This window comes from Sorex araneus, chromosome 2 (genome assembly GCF_027595985.1).
Source record: "Sorex araneus isolate mSorAra2 chromosome 2, mSorAra2.pri, whole genome shotgun sequence".
NCBI classification, from domain to species: Eukaryota; Metazoa; Chordata; class Mammalia; order Eulipotyphla; family Soricidae; genus Sorex; species Sorex araneus.
The window spans coordinates 95,468,776-95,492,033 of record NC_073303.1 but is presented as its reverse complement, the minus strand read 5'-3'; the positions used below and the strand labels follow the sequence as shown (position 1 = coordinate 95,492,033).

Genomic DNA, 23,258 nt, shown 5'->3' with positions numbered 1-23,258 from the left:
GGAATAACGAAAGGTTCTCTGATCAATGGGTCAGAATAGAATATCCAAGATAACCCCCCATATATATATGGTAAGATAATTTTTGACAAAGGAACTGAGAACATGAAATGGAATAAAATTAGTCTTTTAAACAAATGGTGCTGGAAGAATTATATAACCATATGCAAGAAATTTAACCAGGATCCATATATCATACCTTACAAAAAATTCAAAGTGCACAAAGACCTTGAGAGAAAAACTAAATCTACAAAGCACACTGAAGAAAATATAGGCAGAATGCTTTAAGACCCAGACCTCAAAGTTGTCTTCAAAGGTATGATGCCATTAACAAGGGCTGAAGAATCAAAACTAAACAAATAGACTACATCAGACTAAAACATTTCTGCGTGACAAAAGAACACAGGAAAAAAATAAATAACAGTTAACTCATTAGGAGAAAATATTTGCACTAAACATATCAGATAAAGGATTGATATCCAGGATCTATAAAAAAATAACAAAGATAAAACAAAACAAAACTAAACTAATAGCCCCATAAAAAAGGGGAGGAGAGAAAATGAACAAATGCTTCTCTGAGAAAGACCACCTGATAAGTCAATAGGCACATGAAAGAATGCTCATCAACACTTTTTATTAGGGAAGTCGAAAAAAAGGACAACAATGAGATATTATTATCTGTCACCAGTGAGAATGGCATGTGTCAAAAATACTGGGAACAATCTCTATTGCGGGAATGTGGTGAAAAAGGAACCCTCATCCAATGCTGGTGGGAATGCTATATGGTCGAACCTCTGTGGAATACAGTATAAAGAGAACTTAGTAAACTAGGAACTGATTCTAAACTAATTGATTATCATTAATTCCATTTTTGTGTATCTATCCCCAGAACAGGAAAACATTTGTTCAAAAGAATGTGTGCACACCATTATTCATTGCAGCACTCAATACAATAGCTAAGATTTAGAGTCAACTTGATATTCAATGATAGACAAGCGGATTATGAAGATAGTATACATATACACAATGGAATACTACACAGCTGTAAGGAATGATGAAATCATGCAATTCATGGCATCATGGATGGAACTGGAAGATATCATGTTAAATGAAGTTAGCCAGAAGAAGAAGGATAAACTGCATGATATCACTTATATGTGGATAAGGAAATGCAATATTTTATTTTTTTAATTTTTTTTTGCTTTCTGGGTCACACCCGGCGATGCACAAGGGTTATTCCTGGCTCTGCACTCAGGAATTACCCCTGGTGGTGCTCAGGGTACCATATGGGATGTTGGGAATCGAACCCGAGTCGGTCACGTGCAAGGCAAACACCCTACCCACTGTGCTATCGCTCCAGCCCCGGAAATGCAATATTTTAAAGGGGGATGTCCTGATCAACCTTAGCCCCAGAGTATAGGGAGGAGAAGGAAAGAAAGAGTGTAGAGGAGGCGGAGAAGAGACAGATGAGAAGCAATGGGGGTCAGATCAGGTATTCGGGTATGGAATGACAGAACCAAGTGTCCAAACCAGAGAGTCAACAATACTAAAATCAAGAGACCTGAGCCTTAAGAACTAAGTTTAGAAAGGTGCCTATCAAGAGGGTAGGCATGGTGGGAGGTGGGGGGAATACTGGAGGAACACAGGAACATTGTTGGAAGGAAGTTGACACTGGTGGTGGTGCTACAAAATTGTATGTCTAAAATTCAACTATGAATAACTTTGTAAATAACAGTTCTTTAATTGAAAAAGTGTGAATAATTAATCTTTTAAAAAGCACAGGATAGTGCAAGAGATAAAGCACCACAGCCACAAAAACACATGTACACACATACTTATACCAATGCATGCTCACATCCATACACCCATAACTCATCCAGGAATTTTCACATTTATATGCTCACATTCAAACACATATATGCATCCTTATACTCACATACACATGCACATGCCCATGGGTGCTCAACCTACCACATTATGCACTATTCATGTATGCCCACATGCATATCACATCTCCATATCCACTCAGTTTAACAAATACGTTAGGTTAGTTCTAGCTCTTATCCCAGAAGGGTGCTCTGCTGAGGTGCTGGCCCCACTCCAGTCCTCAAGGTGTTAAAAGAGATTCTGGGGACTTTGTTGAACTAGGAGTGACAGGCATATACTAAGCACTTGCATTTTTCACAGGATGCACTTTTCTTTGTTTTGCTTTTGGACCACACTCAGTGGTGCTCAGGGCTTACTCCTCACTCTGTGCTCAGGAATCATTCCCAGTTGTACTTAGTGACCCCTATAAAGTGTCAGGAATCAAACCCTGGTCAGCTTCATGAACGGCAAGTGCCCTATACACTGTACTATCGATACTCCCACCCAAGGCTGCATGCTCTAGAGCAAGAGTAATACTTGCTTGGCTCAGTAGACAGATATAACAGCCTGTATTGCCCTGAAAAGAGAAAAAAGTCCAGCCTTGATCTTGAGAGATACTACAGCTGACTAGGTGCTTGCCATGCACGTGGCTCACCCAGGTTCGATCCACAAAGCATCCCATACGGTCCCCCGAGCACCATCAGGAGTAATTCCTAAGTGCAGACCTGGGAGTAAATCCTGACTACCACTGGGTGTGGCTTCAAAGCAAAAAAAAAAGTTATTCTCTTTTTAAGAGTCTCCATCTGGATCCAGGCTGTACTTTTTACTACAGTCTCTGGATGGTGAGTGGGAAAAGGAGGAGAAGCAGGAGGAAAGGTAGTAAATGTGTTTCCGGGAGGCCTTAATCACCAGGAGCTCAGCCAAATGGAAGGGGTCTTGCTCAATCTGAACATTTAACCCTGTCCTGGGCACCCTGCATACTGGACAGCTGACTCGAGAGTTAAGAGAGAGACAGACATAGAAAGATCATACTCATCTATGGAATATAAAGTAACAGAGTGGGAGACTAACCCACAAGAGTAGTAGAGGTAAGGACCAAAAGGTCTTATCCACAGCTTGGAAACTGGCCTCACATGCTGAGGGAAAAGGCAGCTGAGATAGAGAAGGGAACACCAAGTAGAAGATGTTGGGAGGACCCATTTGGGTTGAAAGATGCATGCTTAAAGTAGACCCTAGACCGAACATGATGGCCACTCAGTATCTTTATTGCAAACTACAACACCCCAAAGGAGAGAGAACAAAAGGGAATGCCCTGCCACAGAGGCAGGGTGGGGTGGTGGGGGATGGGGTGGGGTGGTGGGTGGGAAACTGGGAACATTGGTGGAGGAGAATGGGCACTGGTGGAAGGATGTAAACAATCACTGTATGACTGAGATGCAAAAGTGAAAGTTCATAAGTTTGTAACTGTACCTCATGGTGATTCACTGATAAAAAATTTTTAAAAAAGAAAGGAGAGCAACAATTTGAACCTTATGCCCACATGGGTAAGCACCACTCCTATACATGTAGTGGAGAAGCAGTGTATATGCACTCAGGTCTTTTAATGTTGGGTTTATCAGAAGGAATGGTATCTCCTGGCCAGTGGAGGGAATATGACATCTCCAGTGCCAAGGGTTACTAAGATTCTATGAGGAAAGCTGGGTGGAGGAGGCAGTGCTGTGGGCTCTTCTTTGTAACAACCATAAACCATCAGTAGAGTCCAGTGGTGCTCCATAATTTCTCAGTCAGTCATGGAGCACATGTATGATGGGTGGCCCAGTAGGCTATACCCTGCAGCCTAGGTATACAGTAGTCCATACTTTCTAGATTTGTATAATCACATTATTATATTTGCACAATGGGGGGAAAAAGTCCCCTGACAATGCTTTCCTCAGAAAATAGCCCTGCTGGTAAGAGAGGCATGAGTGTTGTTTGACCCCTGTAGTCTGAAGAAGAGCCATCTTCACCTAGACGGCCTTACCTTTGGACAGAAGTGTGGTCAATTCTTTGCTGCTAGTTGTCTCTGGGAACAAAAACACATATGAGTCTGTCTAACTCAATGATTTGGAAGAATGTTAGAAGGTACAAGGCTTGACAAGTGAATAGCTCATTGGTTCCATGCCAATATGATCATCAACCCCACCACCTGTGTGCGACCCCATTCTTCCTACCTGGAGGCTGAAGCAGACAAAGAGAGGTGTCCAGAAGATTCAGGGAAGCATTGACATTGGACTGAGCCAAGCACTCGATGGCAGCTTTGTCACAGGTACAGAGCAAACGTTCACAAGGGTCCTTGGACTCTGCACAGAATCAGGCCAGAATGGGTTGGAAGACCTTACTGATATCTTAGGAGGTAATGCCAACTCTACAATCCTGTCCCCATCTCTGACAGACTTCTTCATTCCAATCCTATCAAATCTATCATTTCCTCTGAATTTACCCAGCCTGGGAGACATACCCACTATTTTTTTTTCCCACCCAACCCAACCCATCAGGCCAACTGCTTGGCTCTATAACCCCCCCCCCCCCGACTATGTTAGAATCTTATTGTATCTTCCTATTTCCTTTCTATTCCAGAGCTAAGCCCCATTCACCTCCCCTCCCCCGATCATATTTTCATTACTAATACCGGGGTCCTCCTGACCAATCTCCTTGGTTCTTCCCCTGCTTCCTACTCTATTCTCATTGAAGAACCAGAATAATCCTTTTAAACTTAAAGTAATTCATGTCTTTTTGTCTGTTTAGAATACTCCTATAACTTCCTAATTTAGTAAAATCTTGATGGCCTACACACAGTTCCCTCTCAGATCTCTTCCCCTTCTATTTCTCTCTCATCACCTCATCTCTGATTCATTGCTCCCCATTCACTAGCACTCCAGGCTCCGAGAGCCTTTTTTTTTTTTTTTTTTTTGCTTTTTGGGTCACACCCGGCGATGCACAGGGGTCATTCCTGGCTCATGCACTCAGGAATTACCCCTGGCGGTGCTCAGGGGACCATATGGGATGCTGGGATTCGAACCCGGGTTGGCCGCGTGCAAGGCAAATGCCCTACCCGCTGTGCTATCACTCCAGCCCTCCATGAGCCTTGTTCTGTGTCCTCCACCATCTACACCAGTCTTCAACTGAGCCTTGGGCTCACTTCTCAACATAGTGTTTACGTCACTGATATCTCTTCTTAAAAGTTCCTCCTGAGGGGCTGGAGCGATAGCACAGCGGGTAGGGCGTTTGCCTTGCATGCGGCCAACCCAGGTTCGAATCCCAGCATCCCATATGGTCCCCTGAGCACCGCCAGGGGTAATTCCTGAGTGCAGAGCCAGGAGTAACCCCTGTGCATCACCGGGTGTGACCCAAAAAGCAAAAAAAAAAAAAAAGTTCCTCCTGACCTTTTCCCCCACCAAGTGCTCCTTCTGCCTTTTTTTTTCTCTAGAGTTTTTTTTTTTCTTTTTTCTTTTTTCTTTTTGGGTCATACCTGACAATGCACAGAGGTTTCTCCTGGCTCATGCACTCAGGAGTTACTCCTGGCAGTGTTTGGGGGACCAGATGGGATGCTGAAAATCTTACCCGGGTTGGTCGCGTGCAAGGCAAATGCCCTATTCGCTGTACTATGGCTCCAGCCCTCCTCTAGAGTGTTTGACCTTAACTAACTTACAACATCACTTGTTTTTCATAGATACATTGTCTGGCAATCATAAGGTAATTTTAGAAAGCTAGGATAGACTCGACCCTGGATGATCATCTTACACCTATTTTGTCTCTGTTGAGTGAATGAAAGAGTTAATGGAATTTAGTGAGTTCACCATGTATCTCACCTAGTGACCTATGTCATTCCTCTATTTACAGGGCATAAATCTACACATTTGAGAAAGCTTGACTCTTACTTGGCATCTATATGACTTAGGCAAGTTACTCAATCTCTGAGTTTCCTTCTCTGAAAACTTTTATTAAACACTATCATTTTATAGGGGTTGTTAGGAAGACCAGAGTTTCTGTGGATCAAATCTATGATACAGAGTATGCACTCATAAAGAATGACTCCTTTATCCCCAAATAACACATTCCTCTTTCCACTGTGATGTTCTATAATCTGAGTCTTCTCAGACACATCAGGTGAAAGTCCTGGAGTGATGTAATGTGCAAGCTGGAGAAGTGAGATTTGAAATGACATATATTTGATTCTGATAAACACCAACAATCACACACGCAGCCCTCTACATCTACCTCCACTTCCATCATTGTAGTCTTAGCCAATTTCACTCATTAAGCGAATCATAATCTCTGAGGCAGAATTTATTCTGCCTTTGGTGTTCTGAAAAAGTAATCACTTTAATGTCACCAAATGCACAACTCGCAAACAATTTGCCCTTCTTAAGCTCTGGTCATTGCTACAAATAAAAGAAACAAAAACAGATTAAATAATATGCTGACCAGCTATTACTTCAATATAAAGTAATATTCATTCAATATATTCAATATTCAATATATTTAATATTCAATATAAATAAAAATCACTGTCACTGTCACTGTCATCCCGTTGCTCAAGCGGGCACCAGTAATGTCTCCACTGTGAGATTTGTTATTACTGTGTTTGGCACATCAGATAAACCACAGGTAGCTTGCCAGGCTTTACCGTGTGGGTGAGATACTCTCGGTAGCTTGCTGGGCTCTCTGAGAGGGGCGAAGAAATCAAACCTGGGTCAGCTGGTGCAAGGCAAACACCTTATCCGCTGTGCTATCGCTCATATAATATAAATATATAAATAAATATAAATATATTCAATATAAAGAAATATATCTGGAAGTTCAGAGATGAGGGTTCATTTCTTGATCCTCAACCCGCTACAAAATATCAATGCTGCCTGTGCAGGGTTCTATTATTTTGATGACGCTTCCCATGACCATGGTGAACCCTAGAAGTTGTCAGTCTGAACTGACTCTTATTTCTCAGCAGCCTTCAGGACCTCGGGGAAAGGCTCACCACATGTGATCGTCTTGCTGATGCAGTTGACATTTGTGCGGAGCTTGGCAGACTCTTGGAGACAATCCATCTCAGCAGCCTCCTCATAACACCTGCGGTGCTGGAAGCAACATCTGTGCAGGATGTGGAAGAGTCAGGGTGAGAAGGAAGCTTAGAGGAGAGGCAGGTAGACTGTGATAATTCTATGTCTCTGAAGAGTTTCTGTCAGTGCTCTGATTATAATACCTGGCATGCATGTCATATTTAAATCACTTATATATGCAGCAGTGCCATTATTATCATGAGAGTTTACATTTGTGGAGGCACTCACACAGGCTGTATAACTCATCAAGTTTTAGTTAGTCATACAAGGCTGTATAACTCATCAAGTTTTAGTTATCAAGTTATGCTCATCAAATGACACTAGATGTCATTTACCAAACCCAGTAACTGATGGATTTAGGTAAGCTATGAGATTTCATACACTATCTAACTCATAATTTGGGGGATTCAACTAAAGATTTGTATAGATTCTCCTAAAAGGTAGACACTCAATACAGGTCAGCAATTATCCTTGAGATCTAGCTGTGCAAACTCGAGATGAAAATCACGTGTTCTCCAAAAGTCTAAAAATTCACAGCTTCATGTGCTGAACTGTGTAAAATAGTGAAGTAGGCTTGGAGTGCCCAAACACTCAGCCATAGGTGTTTCAAGGATTCCTTTGGGATTGGAACCAGTGATGAACTACCATTGTGTTTCTTTGATTTCTAGATTTACAAGGTGTTTTAATAATAAAAGGAAGTAGTTAGGGAGTACCTGAAAGAAAAACACATCCCAAGAATCGATACTGGAACATGTATTGTATAGAACTAGCTTCTTCCTTTCTGAATGTCGATGATCTGGTTCCTGGGCTGGGAAATGGCCAACTTCCCACTTGGTCCATAGGCAGTTACAAATTTTATTTTGGATATCTGGAGATAATATCCCATTTGCTGTTAAATTCCAAAGCTATTATTCCCTGAGTATCAAGGAAAATAACCTATTAATTAGTTAATTTATAATCACTAAAAAGCAAATGGAGTTTGGTCACCTAGAAAATGAGTTCATTTACTTAGTTCTTTTATGTTCCAGCTGGTGTGGGCTACCCCAGGTCTGTGATGGAAAAGAAAGAAATGATATGGTGCAAAGCCTCCCTGGGGATATTGAATAGAGCAGGGATATTGTGTCTTGAGTCTGCCACAGACTGTCTCATGTGGCAGGTTCAAGATAGGAAAGCAGATGTTTGGGGAACACAGAGGTTACCCTGGCAATTATAAGGTAAGGCATTTAAAGAGAGAGCTTTCAGAAAGAGATGCTGTGCAGCAATAATGTCCCCCATATTTCAGAAGGGAATCCTTCTCTCTTTCCCATCGGTCTTTGAAAGCAAATTCCTTCACGCTGAATCTAGGCACAGGTATAATCTTAGTGGGATGGGGAGATGTGCTCAGTTTCCTGCTTCCAGATCATTGCTGCTGCTGCTGCTACTGTCCTAGCAGTCCTAGTTGTAGCAGTATTGATACTCTAATTGCTATTAACAATTATAAAATTGTTACCACTAAAACTACTACAATAATTAAGTCTACTATTACTATTGTTGCAACTACCACTGTAACAACTACTACTGTCACACTACCATGGCACCCCACCATGACAAAAACTCTACTGCTCTAATCATGTAACGATGATTGCTATCACTGCTACTCCTAGAAGTAGAGTCATACTTCTATTATTGATAGCAATGTCTAATACTCTTGAATACTTAATAATCCATACAGTATTTCAGTCACCTTAACTTAAATTTGGTCATTTAATTTTTTTTTTTTTTTGGTTTTTGGGTCACACCTGGCGATGCACAGGGGTTACTCCTGGCTCTGCACTCAGGAATTACTCCTGGCGGTGCTCAGGGGACCATATGGGATGCTGGGATTTGAACCGGGGTCGGCCGCGTGCAAGGCAAAGGCCCTACCCGCTGTGCTATCGCTCCAGCCCCTGGTCATTTAATTTTTTTTTTTCATTTTCAATTACAGCTGTTTTATTTTATTTTTTTTTGGTCATTTAATTTTTAAAAAAGTTTATGAACCTCCATTTTATACATGAAGAAAGAAAGTGTAACACAAACCATGCAATACAAGTTTCCCAATAGCCCAAAAGCCCCAAGTCCACAAGGAGGTGAGAATTAGAATGACTGTGTCCTAGATTATATGACACAACTCTAAGAGATATTAAGTAATGTTTCTCCCTGATACTGTTATTGATAACTGTTTGTCATATTTTTATATAAATTGATGCTTCTAGGTCACTAATGCCAATCTGGCAAGTAGAAGTTGGTGTCATGTTTTAACTTGCACTTCCAGTTGAAGGAGTAGCTTTGTATCAATAACTTGAACTTTCTTTAAATTCTGCATTTGACATTTGTCTTTTTGAGCACAAATTGTATTTTATTGATATGAATCATAGTGCTCATAAGAGTACTGGTATTTGGTGCACATTTGCTGAAAATTGGACAGAAATGGCTGTCATTGCTTGACCTCTCATGGTTAGGACTGTTTCAAATTAAAAATAACTCAAATGTTTTCCTGCTAAAGAGTAACCTGGGAAGGCCTTATTAAAAATATATTGTAGGTTTTTACCTAATAGTAATTGAAATCAATAAGTCTAGAGTGGGTTCCAGGAATTTGTATTTTATAAGCATCTAAGTTGTTGTGGTACAAAATGGTTTTGGAGAGAAACTTTGAGAACCACTACAGTGAAGTTACCTGTGGGGCATAGAGGATCTTGATAACATCCTAAACACATCACAGATTACATAGCAAATCAAAGGTGAGGAAAACAGTCACCTCACTGCTTAGTAAAATTAAGGCACCTTTTGAGACAACATTCCAGGAGACTCAGGTTCTACGCTCTGCACACGTGGCAGGCAGGACTCACCTGTCAGTCTCATCCACGGGCAACCCTTCCATCTCAAACCTGCAGGCACAGCCATAGTCCTCGAAGTCTCTGGGGCAGAGACCAGCCACACACCTCATGCCATTCACAAACTGTAGCAGCACGGGAAAGTTGGTGAAGACAGCCTGCAGCCAGGTGAAGTGGGAGCCCAGGCAGTCTAGAGGGAGGGAAGGCAGGTGGACAGTGGGAGCCCCAGCTGAAGCAGCTCTCATTCCCGAGACTTCAGACTTGGAGCTGGGGCTGCCTCCTCAACCTGCTGTCCACTCAGAATTGCCCTAGGTAGTTGAAAGGAGTCAGGATTACAAGTCATGGTCCCTGTGGATTGCCCAATACCTGAGTGGTCTTGTTGTGATCTTTTTCCTTACAAACAAAACAGAAACATATCCCAGGCAAGTGAACCTTCTCCACAAGTCCTGGGGATATTCCAGATTCATTTTCAGCTGGTCAAGATGATTCCATGTTTCTATGACAGTTGGTTGATCTAGGGCCAAGCCTCCCCAAAATAACTGATCCTTTGTTTGAAGCTTTTGGGAAATACTTTTTTTCTAATAAAAAGCATGTCAGAGATCCCTTTGATCTACACTTTTCTCCTTCTTTGGATGTAGATGAGGATGTGCTGACTGTAACTGCAGTGAGCATCTCATAACTGTGATACCCTCAAGTCGAAAGCTGAAAACCAAGATTCCTGTTGTAGCAGTGGAGAGAAATAGAATGAAACTACCTGTGTTGAGTTACTGTACCCATCCTGATGCCTTTAGATAGCTGATATGTGATAGTGAGTGTCTACTATTTTAAGGTCACTATTAGTTTGCTAAAGGTATCCCAGCTAATAAAGTCCTAGGCATTTGAGAACCATAGACTGGTACAGATAAGGGTTCAAACCCTTCTAATTTTGGAATACCTGTTGTATAGCAGAACTTGTCATCTTAAGTGGACAAGTGTTACAATGATAGAATGAAATATGCTTTAGAAAACATTCACTTGATCTGTTATCCCATAAAACTCATGTTCATTTTGCAAGGCAGGTGATAGTCACCTTAGTTCTATAAATTGAAGGGAAGACACATGACCAGACTATCAAACAGTGATTTGCACTAAACAAAATGCTCTTGCACAAAAAATTGTCAGGAAAACAATGGCCAGCTTTTCACTCACCTCTTTTACTTTCTGCCTTTCTGAGTGAGTGCTGTGAGTGCTAAATGAAATGATTTCCAGAGCACTCACATAAGTGTAGAAGGTCAGAGGAGGGAACTGAGGGAGGTTAAATGTTGTTTGCATTTCTATGCAAAAGAAAGGGTCAGTCAAAGAATTGTATGTCTGTGCTTAAATAAATATGTATTTTTTCATTCAGAAACTAATAATATAGACACATTATAATATAATATAGTCATAGACATTTTAGGGCAGTCCCCCAGGTCATTGGTATCTAACTCCCACTTAACTGAAAACTTTAAGGGGCTGGAGTGATAGAATAGCAAGTAGAGTGCTTGCACAATTGACCTGGATTTAATACCTGGTATCTCATACTATTTCCTGAGCACCACTGCTAGGAGTAACTTCTGAGTGCAGAACCTGAAGTAACTCCTGAGCACTGCTGGGTGTGGCCCCAAAACATACAAGAAAACTTGAGGGAATCAAGTGACTTCTTCAGCTCATTGGTACCTAATCCAGTGGAAATCCAGAGTTTTCTTGCTCGTGTCAATCATATTACATTCTTATTTGGGGGATAATCTTTCTAATTAATGACAGAAATCATAATGTTCAGCTGCTAATAGTTACATAATTATATAGTTGGTAAGTAAAATTTTGACATCCTCTGAAATGCATAATCTTTGTATATATTTATTAATCATGGGAAACTATAGAACAATGTGTTCTAAGGGCTCTAAGCTATGAACTCCAATGAAAGCTTCTCCCCTTTGACTGTAGACTTAGGCAAGTCACTTCACTCCCTCAGGCTATTTCCTCACCTATAAAATGGGACTGTCATTCCTGGCCAGAGTGTGGTCAGGACTTACGAAGTGCAGGCTGTAAAGGCTCTTGATAAACCAATGACTCACCTTGAAATAAAAGTCACCTGTACTCTGGTTAGAACCCAGATCACAAGTTTTTGGAGCTTACTAGGGGAGATCACAGAAGTCCAGGGGGTAGAGATCAAGGTCTTGATAATTCCTTGGATTTTGCACACATACCCCATGCCCTAACAACTGGTGAGTAAAGCAATTTTAGATTTATTTTACTTACCAAAAATTTCAGCCACACTCTCCACATTTTTAAACACCCCATTGAAGAATGTGACATCTACATGGAGAAAGAGCAAGTAAGTTAGCATACCGTCTCTCTTCTCCCTTTCAGTTCATCCCCCAGGTAAAGTGTAAGTTCAACCCTTTCTCTAAAGACAGGTTTGATCCTGGGACAATGTTCTTATAATATTCGTTTCTGATTCAATGATAGGGGCACTGTGTTACTATGCAAAATCGTTCATGTTTCTGAAAGACCCTAGGAGCTATGTATATGGCTCAAAAGTGGTAGAGCACAAGTCTAACATTGGGAGCCCCTGAGTTACATTCCTGGTCCTGCATGCCCTTATCTCTGGCCAGCACAACCACATCTCACTGGTGGATTCCAAATACCCTTGAATCGAAGCACTTAACCATCAGCCTTTCATTTCTGGGAGTATACCATGAGACCACTTCCCCAACAGCTGACCGTGCTCCTCCTATGTCTTATTCTCTGTATCACTGTTATCACTGTTATCCCGTTGATCATCAATTTGCTCCAGCAGGCACCAGTAACATTGCCATTTGTCCTAGCCCTAAGATTTTAGCAGCCTCTCTTTACTTGTTCTTCTAGCAGTGCCACACTAGAGGCTCTTTCATGCTAAGGGGAATGAGACCCATCATTGTTAGTGTATTTGACATATCGAATACACCACAGAGAGCTTGCCAGGCTCTGCTGTGCAGGCAGGATGCTCTCGGTACCTTGCCAGGTTCTCCGAGAGGGAGAACTAGGCTATAAGCACTATATAATAATCAAATATAAATAAAACTAACAGGGCCAGAGAGACAGCACAGGGGTTAAGGAAGTTGCCTCATAAGCAGCTGACCAGCTGAAGATTGAATCCCTGATTTTACTCTCTATTCCCCAACCCCCAAAAAAGGATTCATGAATAATCTAGTATCTGGAACTGCACATGTATTTTAAATATTTAGTGAAAGTCATTATTTTGTGTCTCCCTAGTGTGAAGAATCTTGCAATTGGGCATATCTCTCTGGTGTTCCTTATGATTTCCCCTTTCAGCTAACCTTTGTCTTGTGATGGGCAGTTTCAGTACATTGTCTCAAAGGATAGACCAATGGAGAGCTAGACATCAGGGGAGACTCCAAACAAGAAACCATTGAGTCTCACTTGAGTTCATAACCTGAAAATATTAGAGCAATGAGTTTTGTGTGTTTATTGAAAGGGGACATTTTCTGCCAATCTCTTGATAATTCACATATGTCTCCGAAGAATGTTTTTTTTTTTAAAAAAAAATCCTTACTGATATCTTTTGAGAATCCCGGCGACAGCTCCCTTGGTAGTTGGGGGGTGTCCAGAGTGTGGCCCCCTATAATTGAGGAAGAGAGAAGAGTTAGAATAAAAACCACTGCTGGTACTTGCTAGGCTAATTCTGCATGCTGTGAGGTGGTAACTAGGGAGGCAACTTGCTGGATGAAATTCAATTTTGTGCATACGTTTCTAGTACCTGCTGTGTGCCAAATCTCTGTGGAAGCTGTTAAAGGAAGAATAGAGTAGCCCACTGTTCTACATATTGGCTAAGAATATATAATAATAGTCTTTTGTTGAGGAAAATTCTGGAGATTTATTCTAAAGTTGCTTTTGCCTATGAAGTGTATTATTGCAACTTAGATCACATGCATTTTAGGGGTTTCTGGATTAGTGAAAATAGGTACAGACATGGAAAGGATGCCAATCCCTCAAGGGGGTTTTAATTGCTGACTGAGATTTCCCAGAGTCCTAGCATGAAATTAACCTGGGATGCAAGTGCAATCAAGATTCTGATTCCTATGCCCTCACTCAGGGCTGATCTAGCAGACCGGAGTAGGACTCATGAAAATATATCTTAATAATTTTCCTAGGTGCTTTTGAAGCTGATGATTTAGAAGTGCATTTTGAGGGGCTGGAGTGATAGCACAGTGGGTAGTGTATTTGCCTTGCACTCGGCAGACCCAGGTTTGATCTGCGGCATCCCATATGGTCCCCAGCATGCCAGGAGTAATTCCTGAGTGCAGAGCCAGAGTAACCCCTGAGCATCGCCGGGTGTGACCCAAAAAGCAAAGCAAAAAAAAAAGTGCATTTTGAGATGTTAATCAGGAAGAGAATGAGGATAGAATGGAGATTCTATACTAGTGCCCAAATACTGCTTCCACTTTCAGACATTTCATCATGGAAGAAACATGAGGATATTGCCTCACGGGCAGACACTGGGAGTGGGGAATTAAGTTCACCAGAGACCTACTCCCTAGAGATTCAGAGAGCTCAGAGAATTACCCATCCTTACTTCTCCCTACTGTACCTCCAGTTAGAAATACTCAGCATGTGACGAGTCTGGTTTGAAAGATTTCAGTGATCACATGGTCAATTTCACACAGTGGTCGAATAATGAATAACCAAAGACAATGGAAACAAAGAACATGAGACCGATGGGTCTTCAGTGGGAAATGTATCACTTGAGAGAGCTGGGTGACAGAAAAGGGAGGAGTTAAACAGTTCCTTCTGGTGGGAGGAGAAGGCGGGGTTGAAATTGGGTCAAGTGTTATGTATGGAAACCCTAACAGTTAGCAGTATGTAAGTCACATTACAAAAACATATAATAAATGTAGAAAGAGAGCAAGAGAGATTCTGCTTCTCTCACTGAAGCAGACTGATGGGAGGGGGAAGCAAATGGGTGGACATTGGTGGAAGGAAGTGGACACTGGTGAAGGGACTGATGTTAAAACTTTGTATGCTTGAAACCAATCATCAATAACTTTGTGATTTCACTGTGACTAAATGAAAACAAAACAAAGTAGTCACTTTCATATGGTCAATTCCTTTAACATTATCCCCCCAAATCTAAAAATCACAATGATTGGCCTTCATAGAAACATGTGAGAAGAAATCTGTTCGGGAAAGTGCTCCGTACAGATGTCTGTACCAGTCTAGCTAAACTCAGAGCAGTTTCCTTAACTGAAGAATATTGCATGTGGGCTTGGGCAAATTTATGTAAGTTGATTTTCCCGCTCGTGTATCAGAAGGCTGCATAGCAGCACCCCTGGTTTCTGACGAGACAAAATCACCTGCAGTAAGAACTGGCTCTCAGAGATAAAGAACCTACATGTAGAGCTGAAGCATCCTGGCAAAAAGAGTGACCATCTGCCTGACCTTTTTCTCTTGTGTTATTCTTTAATCTGCCAATCTCTTGATAATTCACATATGTCTCCTAAGAATGTGAGTGCAGAAAGTGCCACATTTTCTTTCTTTTGATAAAAACACTTTCTACTAATATTTTCAAGATACCCCACAAGGTACCGCGCGCTAACCGATTGCGCCACTGCAGCTCCAGCGATAGCACAGCGGTTGGGCGTTCGCCTTTCACGCGGCCGACCCGAGTTCTATTCCTCCGCCCCTCTCGGAGAGCCCGGCAAGCTACCGAGAGTATCGAGCCCCTCGAGGCAGAGCCTGGCAAGCTACCCATGTGTATTGGATATGCTAAAAACAATAACAATAAGTCTCTCAATGAGACACGTTACTGGTGCCCGCTCGAACAAATCGATGAGGAACAGGATGACAGTGACCCCACAAGGAAGAAAGGGATGGGATGGTGCTGACACCACTCTAGTGGTGAGTTAAGTCACAATGACTGGAAGCAACAATGTTGGTCGTTGTACAGTACTGACGAGCATTATGAGTATACCATTCCTACAAGTACTATATTCACCATTACGACACACTTACTATTTTATCTATATATAGATTTTTAAGTTTCCTAATTGTTTAATAAAAACGGATTTGATTCATTTTCCAATTACTGAACATTTTATCTAGGAGTGCCAGCAATGTTAAATTTGATTTACCAATGGAAAAATTATTATAAATTGCTATCATAATAGTTAGAAAAAATGTAAAAATTGCTCAAGTTAAAATAAGATTGAAATTTAAACAAGTGGGACTAGATTAAACTAAGAAGCTTCTGTACCTCAAAAGAAACAGTGACCAAAATACAGAGAGAGCCCATGGAATGAGGAATGAGAAAGAATATTTTCCCAATACCCATCTAATAAAGGGTTAATGTGCAGGATATACAAGACCCTAGTAGAATTGTACAAGAATAAAAACTTCAACCCCATCAAAAAATGGGGAGAAGAAATGAACAGAAGCTTCCTCAATAAAGAACTACAAATGGCCAAAAAGCACATAAAAAAGTGCTCTACATTGTTAATCAACAAAGAGACGCAAATCAAAACAATGAGATATCATCTCACATTACAAAGACTGGCACATATCAAAAAGAACAAGAACAACCAGTGCTGGTGTGGGTGTAGGGAGAAAGGGACTCTCTTTAATTGTTGGTAGAATGCCAACTGGTTCAGCCTTTTTGGAAAAAATTTTGGGCATTCCTTCAAAAACTAGAAATTGAGCTTCCATATGACCCTTCAATACCACTTCTGGGAATATATCCTGAGAGTGCAAAAAAGCACAGTAGAAATGACATCTGCACCTGTATGTTCATTGCAGCACTGTTCACAATAGCCAGAATCTGGAAACCCAACTGCCCAAGAACATGACTGGTTAAAGAAACTTTGGTACATCAAAGAAACATTGATGTTTGGTACATGTTTGGTACATGTAAAGAAACATTGGAATAGTATGCAGCTGTTAAGAGAGATGAAGTCATGAAATTTGCTTATAAGTGGATAGACATGGAGAGTATCATGCTATGTCAAATGAGTCAGAAAGAGAAGGACAGATATAGAAGGACTGCACTCATTTGTGGAATATAAAATAACATAATATGAGACTAACACCCAAGGACAGTAGAGACAAGGGCCAGGAAAATTGCTCCACAGTTGGAAGCCTATTTCATGAGCTGGGATAGAAGGCAGCTGGGATAGAGAAGGGATCACTAAGTCAATGATAGTTGGAGGGATCATTCAAAATGGGAGATGTGTGCTGAAAGTAGATAAAGGATCAAACATGATGGCCTCTCAGTATCTATATTGCAAACCAAAATGCCCCAAAGTAGAGAGAGAGTAGCACTGTAGCACTGTTTTTCCATAGTTCATCAATTTGCTCACGCGGGCACCAGTAATGTCTCCATTGTGAAACTTGTTACTGATTTTGGCATATCGAATACGCCATGGGTAGCTTGCCAGGCCTTGTCGTGCGGGTGGGATACTCTTGGTAGCTTGCTGGGCTCTCTGAGAGGGATGGAAGAATCGAACCTGGGTCAGCCAAGTGCAAGGCAAATGCCCTACCTGCTGTGCTCTAGCTCCAATCCAGAGAGAGAGAATATGTGGGAAATTGTCTGCCGTAAAGGAAGGGGGAGGGTTGAGATAGGGGGGGTGATACTGGGGACATTGGTGATGGAAAATGTGCATTGATGGAGGGATGGGTGTTTGATTATCATATGATGGAAATTCAAACATGAAAGCTTTGTATCTGTATCTCATGGTGATACAATAAAAATAATAAAAAAATTTAAAGACATGTAATTTGCACATTATTCACTCTTTCAATGTTGCTATGTCCTGCGCAGTCAATGTTTGCATGTGGAGGTTTTCCTAGGCTAATGAGCAATTTGGGGACACACTATGCGGTCTGATAATATAACCCAATTCTCATGCTATCAACCTAGAAACAGAGTTGGCTTCCACAGTCTCTTAAGAAGCTTATCCCTCATCCCCAAACACAAACATTTCAAACTAGCCACAAATACCAGATTCCCAATTGATAAATTCCACTTCTAGTTCCTGGGCCAAGTTGGACTTCAAATTCAGGTACTCCAAAGCCCTCCATGTCAGACACCATGAGAAGATGGTTTGGAGGGAGGTGGAGCTGGAACCAGACCTTTCATTGGAGGAAGTCAGTCCAGCACAAGCCCTTCCTTCCAGCCTGAGATGCTCTGTGTTATGACCAGATACCGTCCTTCTAGACCTCTAAGGTCTATAAAATGAGGGACTGACTGGAAACTAAAGAGCTACTTCTGGGTTTTCATATCCAAGGATAAAGACCTAGTTTGTCAGCTGTTTCTTCCATTGCAGACAGCTGATCTCTCCTAGCTCTGCTTTTCCTGGTTGATATCCCACTTCCCCCCAGGGATTGTTGTACACTAAATCTGCAAATTTGCTGGTTAGGCAATCTATTCTTTGTGGTGATCACATACTCATTCCTGTGAAATTGGGGTACCGGTTTGATACCATTAACTATGTGCATAAATGTATATTTTGCCCTTAAAATTTCTGTTGCTTTGTTTTGAACTCTAGGCATTTATGTTTGAGAGTAAAATTTCTCAGCACTAACATAAAAATGTCTAACAATTTACAATATGAGGACATGCCATTTTTATCATCATACTAGAGTAACAAACTAAGGGCACAAGAGATTGATTAAGAATGTTGAGTAGAAAGCTAATGGCTTCAATTTTATGAGAAATAAAACCATAGTTGGGGGGAGCAAAATGGTGTGATTTTGATAGAGAAATTATTGGTAAAGAAAATAAGTTACAACATTTGCAAAATGAGTTTTGCTAAGTGACATTTCACTTGAAAGAAAAAAAATCAGAAAGTGACTGGGAAACAGCATATTGCACAGTTATGTCACCAAAACTGAGGAGTCAATGTCGTAACTGGGCTTTGATCCAGTGGAGTTGAGGTCGTGGATTTGAACAGATGACCGTCTTCATTTAGGACCACAGTCACTGAAAGCATTTAATAAATTAAAAAAAAAACCACCTACAAATGAAATAAATGAGCAGTAAAAACCCAGTAATGATCTATTGATCCATGCCCTGAAGGCAAGTGGTGTTTCAATGGATGTGGACTTGCAGGAAAGACTGAATCTTGGGTAATCATAGGTTGTACTTCAGACAAGCTTCTGGGTAACATCTAAAAGTACTTTATTATCTACCAACTCAGCTCATAGTCAAGATAAATTATCAGTAATGCTTATGGATCCACTCTATTCTTGTACTCACTTGTACTCACACGATTCTACTGGAAGGGAACATGTGAGGAAGGATGTCAATGAGTTGGCCCACATTTTACATGTGAGAAAATTGCTTAGATCAATCAGTTTATTGGTCACCACAGTATCACTACAGTACCCTATCAGAAAGAGAAGAAGTTGAATGTGGTTTTTTGAAAGCTGAACAGATAATCAAATTTAAAAGAAAAAAGGACTGAGACATAAGCCTGAGAACTTTGTAACTTTCCACATGGTGATTCAATAAAATAAATTTAAAAAATAAAAGAAAAATAAAAGAAAACAGGAAGTATCCAGAAGTTTCAGCTTCATAACCAAGACTCCAGGTGAATTTGACATTACTACCCCCAATTTGGAAGATGTTGCTTTGATCACATTTAGCCTGGGGGGATATGGATTAGTAGTAGAAGTGTTTGCCCTTCTCACTGGACACTTTCCACAAAAGAGTAAAGAGAACTTCTGGAGGTCATGATAGCCAGTGCATCCGATGGAAATGAGCAGAGCAAGATCTCTTTGTAAAAAGAAGATTGCTCAAGTCTCGGGCCAGGGCCGATACTGGCTCGAGCTCTCCCGAGATTTGACCTGGGTGGCCACACTCTTGTGCAGCCACTTTGCTGCTGATCGTCCACGATCCCGAGGCCAGCTAGACTACTTTTGGTCCCAGCAACTATTTGCAGCCATGTCTCTAGACTGTGAACTAAGCCATTGCCCCATACTGCCCCAGGAAGGGAAATGAATCAATTTCTAACATAAATCTCCCTGGACTTAATTACTAAAATACAGAAATCCTAAACCGAGCAGCTGGCATATCTCTTCATTCTCAGCAAAGGAAAACTAATTATCAAATGCTTCCTTGGCAGTAGGGCTGGTTTTTTTTGGGGGGGGGGGGAACTCCAACAACAATAGTGAGTTTTGTGTTGAAATATGGAAGTAATCAAGGTAAAGAGAAAATGAAGTGAAATTTGTCAGTTACGCAGGTGGGGGTGAGGGGTTGGGGGGTGGGAGGTATACTGGGTTTTTTGGTGGTGGAATATGGGCACTGGTGAAGGGATCGGTTTTTGAGCATTGTATAACTGAGACATAAGTGTGAGAACTTTGTAACTTTCCACATAGTGATTCAATAAAATAAATAATTTAAATGAAAAAAATCAAAATAAAAAAAAAGATTGCTCACTGACCACCTTGCCCTTTGATCTTTCTATTTACCCTCCTCTCTCATATCACACAATTCCAGGCACTACCCAGTGTGCCACAAAATATCAATTAAAGGTAATTTAGATTATATTGCTAATGGTTGGTTTGTCTCCTTCCTTAAGTAAGAGGATGAATGTCAATAAGCAAATCCAATAACATTTGACACTATGTTCTCTGGTTCAAAGTAATTATAGACTAAACCAGAAATACGATGTAAATTACCTTTACTTACCAGCACGTGGGGCAGTCAGGATACTCAGGAAGAGAAGGGCAATCATAGCAGGAGAACAAAGGATGGGGAAATCCTGTCCACTGGAGCAGCTTTCTAGGGGAAAATGGTGGAAAGTAACAAGTCTTCTTTCAGCTAACCCACCATTGAGGAAACCATTGAGCCCTTTGAGCATAAGGTAAAAGACAAAGCCTTGAAAAGTTTTCTGCCCCAGGCTTGGCACTAATTAACACTATGGCATTAAGGAGAACATGTCTTTGAAACTCATTTATGCATCCTAAGGCAGAAACTGAGCTTCTTGAGAACATTTTTGGGTATCATTTGCACATTCATTTATTTTATAGTCATTGATTTGATGTTAAGCATCTGATCAATGACCATAAATATTGTAAGACTCCAAGAATGCAGAGTGAGGCAAACCCACCGATTACTTTCTGGCAGCCGGGAAGAGAGGCAATTTAACAAGTCTGATCTGTTTACTCTAGTTAATTGCATTTTAAATAACACATACTTTGTAACACACCAGCATTCCTTTTACACCCACATACTTAACATATAACTATGTTTGACAATGGCTTGATGGTGCTGCCAATTAGTAACCAATGCTTTTCCTGCTGGGGCTCCATCTTTTTTCCCCTTTTTGGCTTTTGAGCAAGTTGAATACTTTTACAATCCTATGAGTTGGAAAGAGACAGTTTAGAGGCCAATGCCAGAAGTAGCAAGGAAGATGGAGTTAGCCCTGTGCTCAGATCTTGAAATCCTTAGCTTTAAAGACACCAATGATATTGAAGCAGTAAATCAACTTGGGAAGGAGAAAAAAATAAATTTTAGAAGGATTTAGAAAACTTTTAGCTGACTGGAAATATAATACTCTAAAAACCATTAGATGGGTGGCTGTGCTTAGTCTGCTTCAGTGTGTTTTTAGGACATATTCAAATGCAATCCAGTGTCACCAATATAGTGTACCAATACCAATGGTACCACAGTCCCATCCCCGTGGGTATGTGCACATGTTATATACTCAGCAAACATGTTTTACTGAGGTGGTAAATGGGGCCAAAACATACCCAGTGTTGTACCTGTGGATTGGTGGAAGATGCATCCCAAAAGAAAATATGTTGGACTTTTAGAGTACTCCAGGAACCTGCTGTTCTTTGGAGGTTCAGATCTAAACAGCTCATTGTCAAGGGTTAGATCGAGACAGGAAATGAAGAGAGATCTCCAGATCTCCTGTGTAATCTCCAGATAGATGTGGTATGCCCTGGAAACTTAGGGGAACACCAAAGGCATTTCTGAGGTCTCTATTACTTTTTATTACTGGCTCTTAAAAGTCAGTCTCTATTAATCTTACTAAAACAGGGCTCACTTTCCAAGGAGAAATCTGTGGGTCACAAAGGTCCAGGAGTTGCCAAGGCTGCCTTTGTTAAAAGACACCACTAGAGGCCATCGTGGCAACCCGAGGCAACCCTGCAGGAAACAGTGAGACCAGCTGGTTCTTCTTAGGTCTTTGTTCCGTGTGTCTTACACTAAACCGCTATGTAGATCATTATATCCAAAGCAAGCAATGTGGGGGCTGGAGCGATAGCACAGTGGGTAGGGTGTTTGCCTTCTACGCAGCCAACCCGGGTTTGATTCCCAGCATCCCGTATGGTCTCCCGAGCACCACCAGGAGTAATTCCTGAGTGCACGAGGCAGGAGTAACCCCTGTGCTTGCCGGGTGTGACCCCAAAAGCAAAAAAACAAAAACAAAGCAAGCAATGTAACCACTATATAATGATGGTGATTTGGACTCAAACTTTTGGAAAGAGGCCCTCGGGAATGGTCAATCCCTTACTAGGGGAGAATGTCAGGGCAGTTAACTCTCACCAGTTAAGAGCCAAGAAAAAGGAAATCCAGTGTTGCCCAGTGAGTGGCAGCATTGTTCAGGCCTGAGCAATGCTGAGGGAGACCCAAATCTGGGGGACATGGATGTCAGGGGTAGGGGGGGAATAGTACAAGGCTGCGACTGAGACAGCATCCTATCGGTCATGCCAGGTGACCTTGGGTGTGGAGCTTCTACAACCTGAAGGAATTACTGACCTTTCCTAATTTCCCCAGGGAAGCCTCGCGCTGAGAGAGACCCTGGAGGAACAGAGAAACGGTCCTTTGGCTTCTCCTTGGCATGCATACTCTGTTTGGAGTCTGGCTTCATCGACTGTGCTGACAACCGATTCTACTCTACGTAGGAATTGCCAGACATCAGGGTTTTTCTACCACTCTGACTTGGGCAGAATTTGGATCGGGGGTAGTCTTTCACTTCTTGAGTTAAGCTCTTACGTTGAGTGTAACTCTGGTCAGTGAAATAATGATGGTTTCTCATTGGGTGTCATGAGAATTCAATGGGATAAGACTTGAAAAGGTGAGCACCGTGACTGGCAGGTACTTAGTGCTCAGGAAGGCTACCCTAGAGTAATAATTATTATATTTCCCTGCCAGCTGGAAGTATATTTCTCTTATTCTACATAATAATGGGGAGAATTAGTGACACCTTGCCCCCAGGTCTGCAGGACTGCATGGATACTGGAGGTGAATTTTTCCCCAGGCAAGTTTACCTACTGTTGTTTCTCTATCACTGCATTCCTTTACACAACGGCTCAGATTACTTTTGGCTTCCAGCTATGTCCTCAGATAGTGTACGGGTCTTGGACCCCTTCTTGAAAGCATCCTCCTCCTCTTCCCTCCTTCTCTTCCTTCATCCGTATCTCCCTCCAT

At 41.4% G+C, this 23,258-nt stretch overlaps 1 protein-coding gene across 1 annotated transcript in view; it reads right to left on the bottom strand.

The window, feature by feature from the left end:
* OC90 (otoconin 90) overlaps positions 1-22,698 on the bottom strand; it is a 40,408-nt gene extending 17,710 nt beyond the window's left edge. Inside the window, exons 1-8 of the mRNA XM_055124468.1 lie at positions 22,587-22,698; positions 20,511-20,603; positions 13,383-13,448; positions 12,086-12,142; positions 9,824-9,998; positions 6,878-6,990; positions 4,074-4,202; positions 3,884-3,925 (exon numbers count right to left, since the gene is read on the bottom strand). Of these exons, the coding sequence (XP_054980443.1) occupies positions 3,884-3,925; positions 4,074-4,202; positions 6,878-6,990; positions 9,824-9,998; positions 12,086-12,142; positions 13,383-13,448; positions 20,511-20,603; positions 22,587-22,698 (787 nt within the window). The remainder of the gene's footprint in view (positions 1-3,883; positions 3,926-4,073; positions 4,203-6,877; positions 6,991-9,823; positions 9,999-12,085; positions 12,143-13,382; positions 13,449-20,510; positions 20,604-22,586) is intronic.
* Positions 22,699-23,258: the final 560 nt, after the last annotated feature.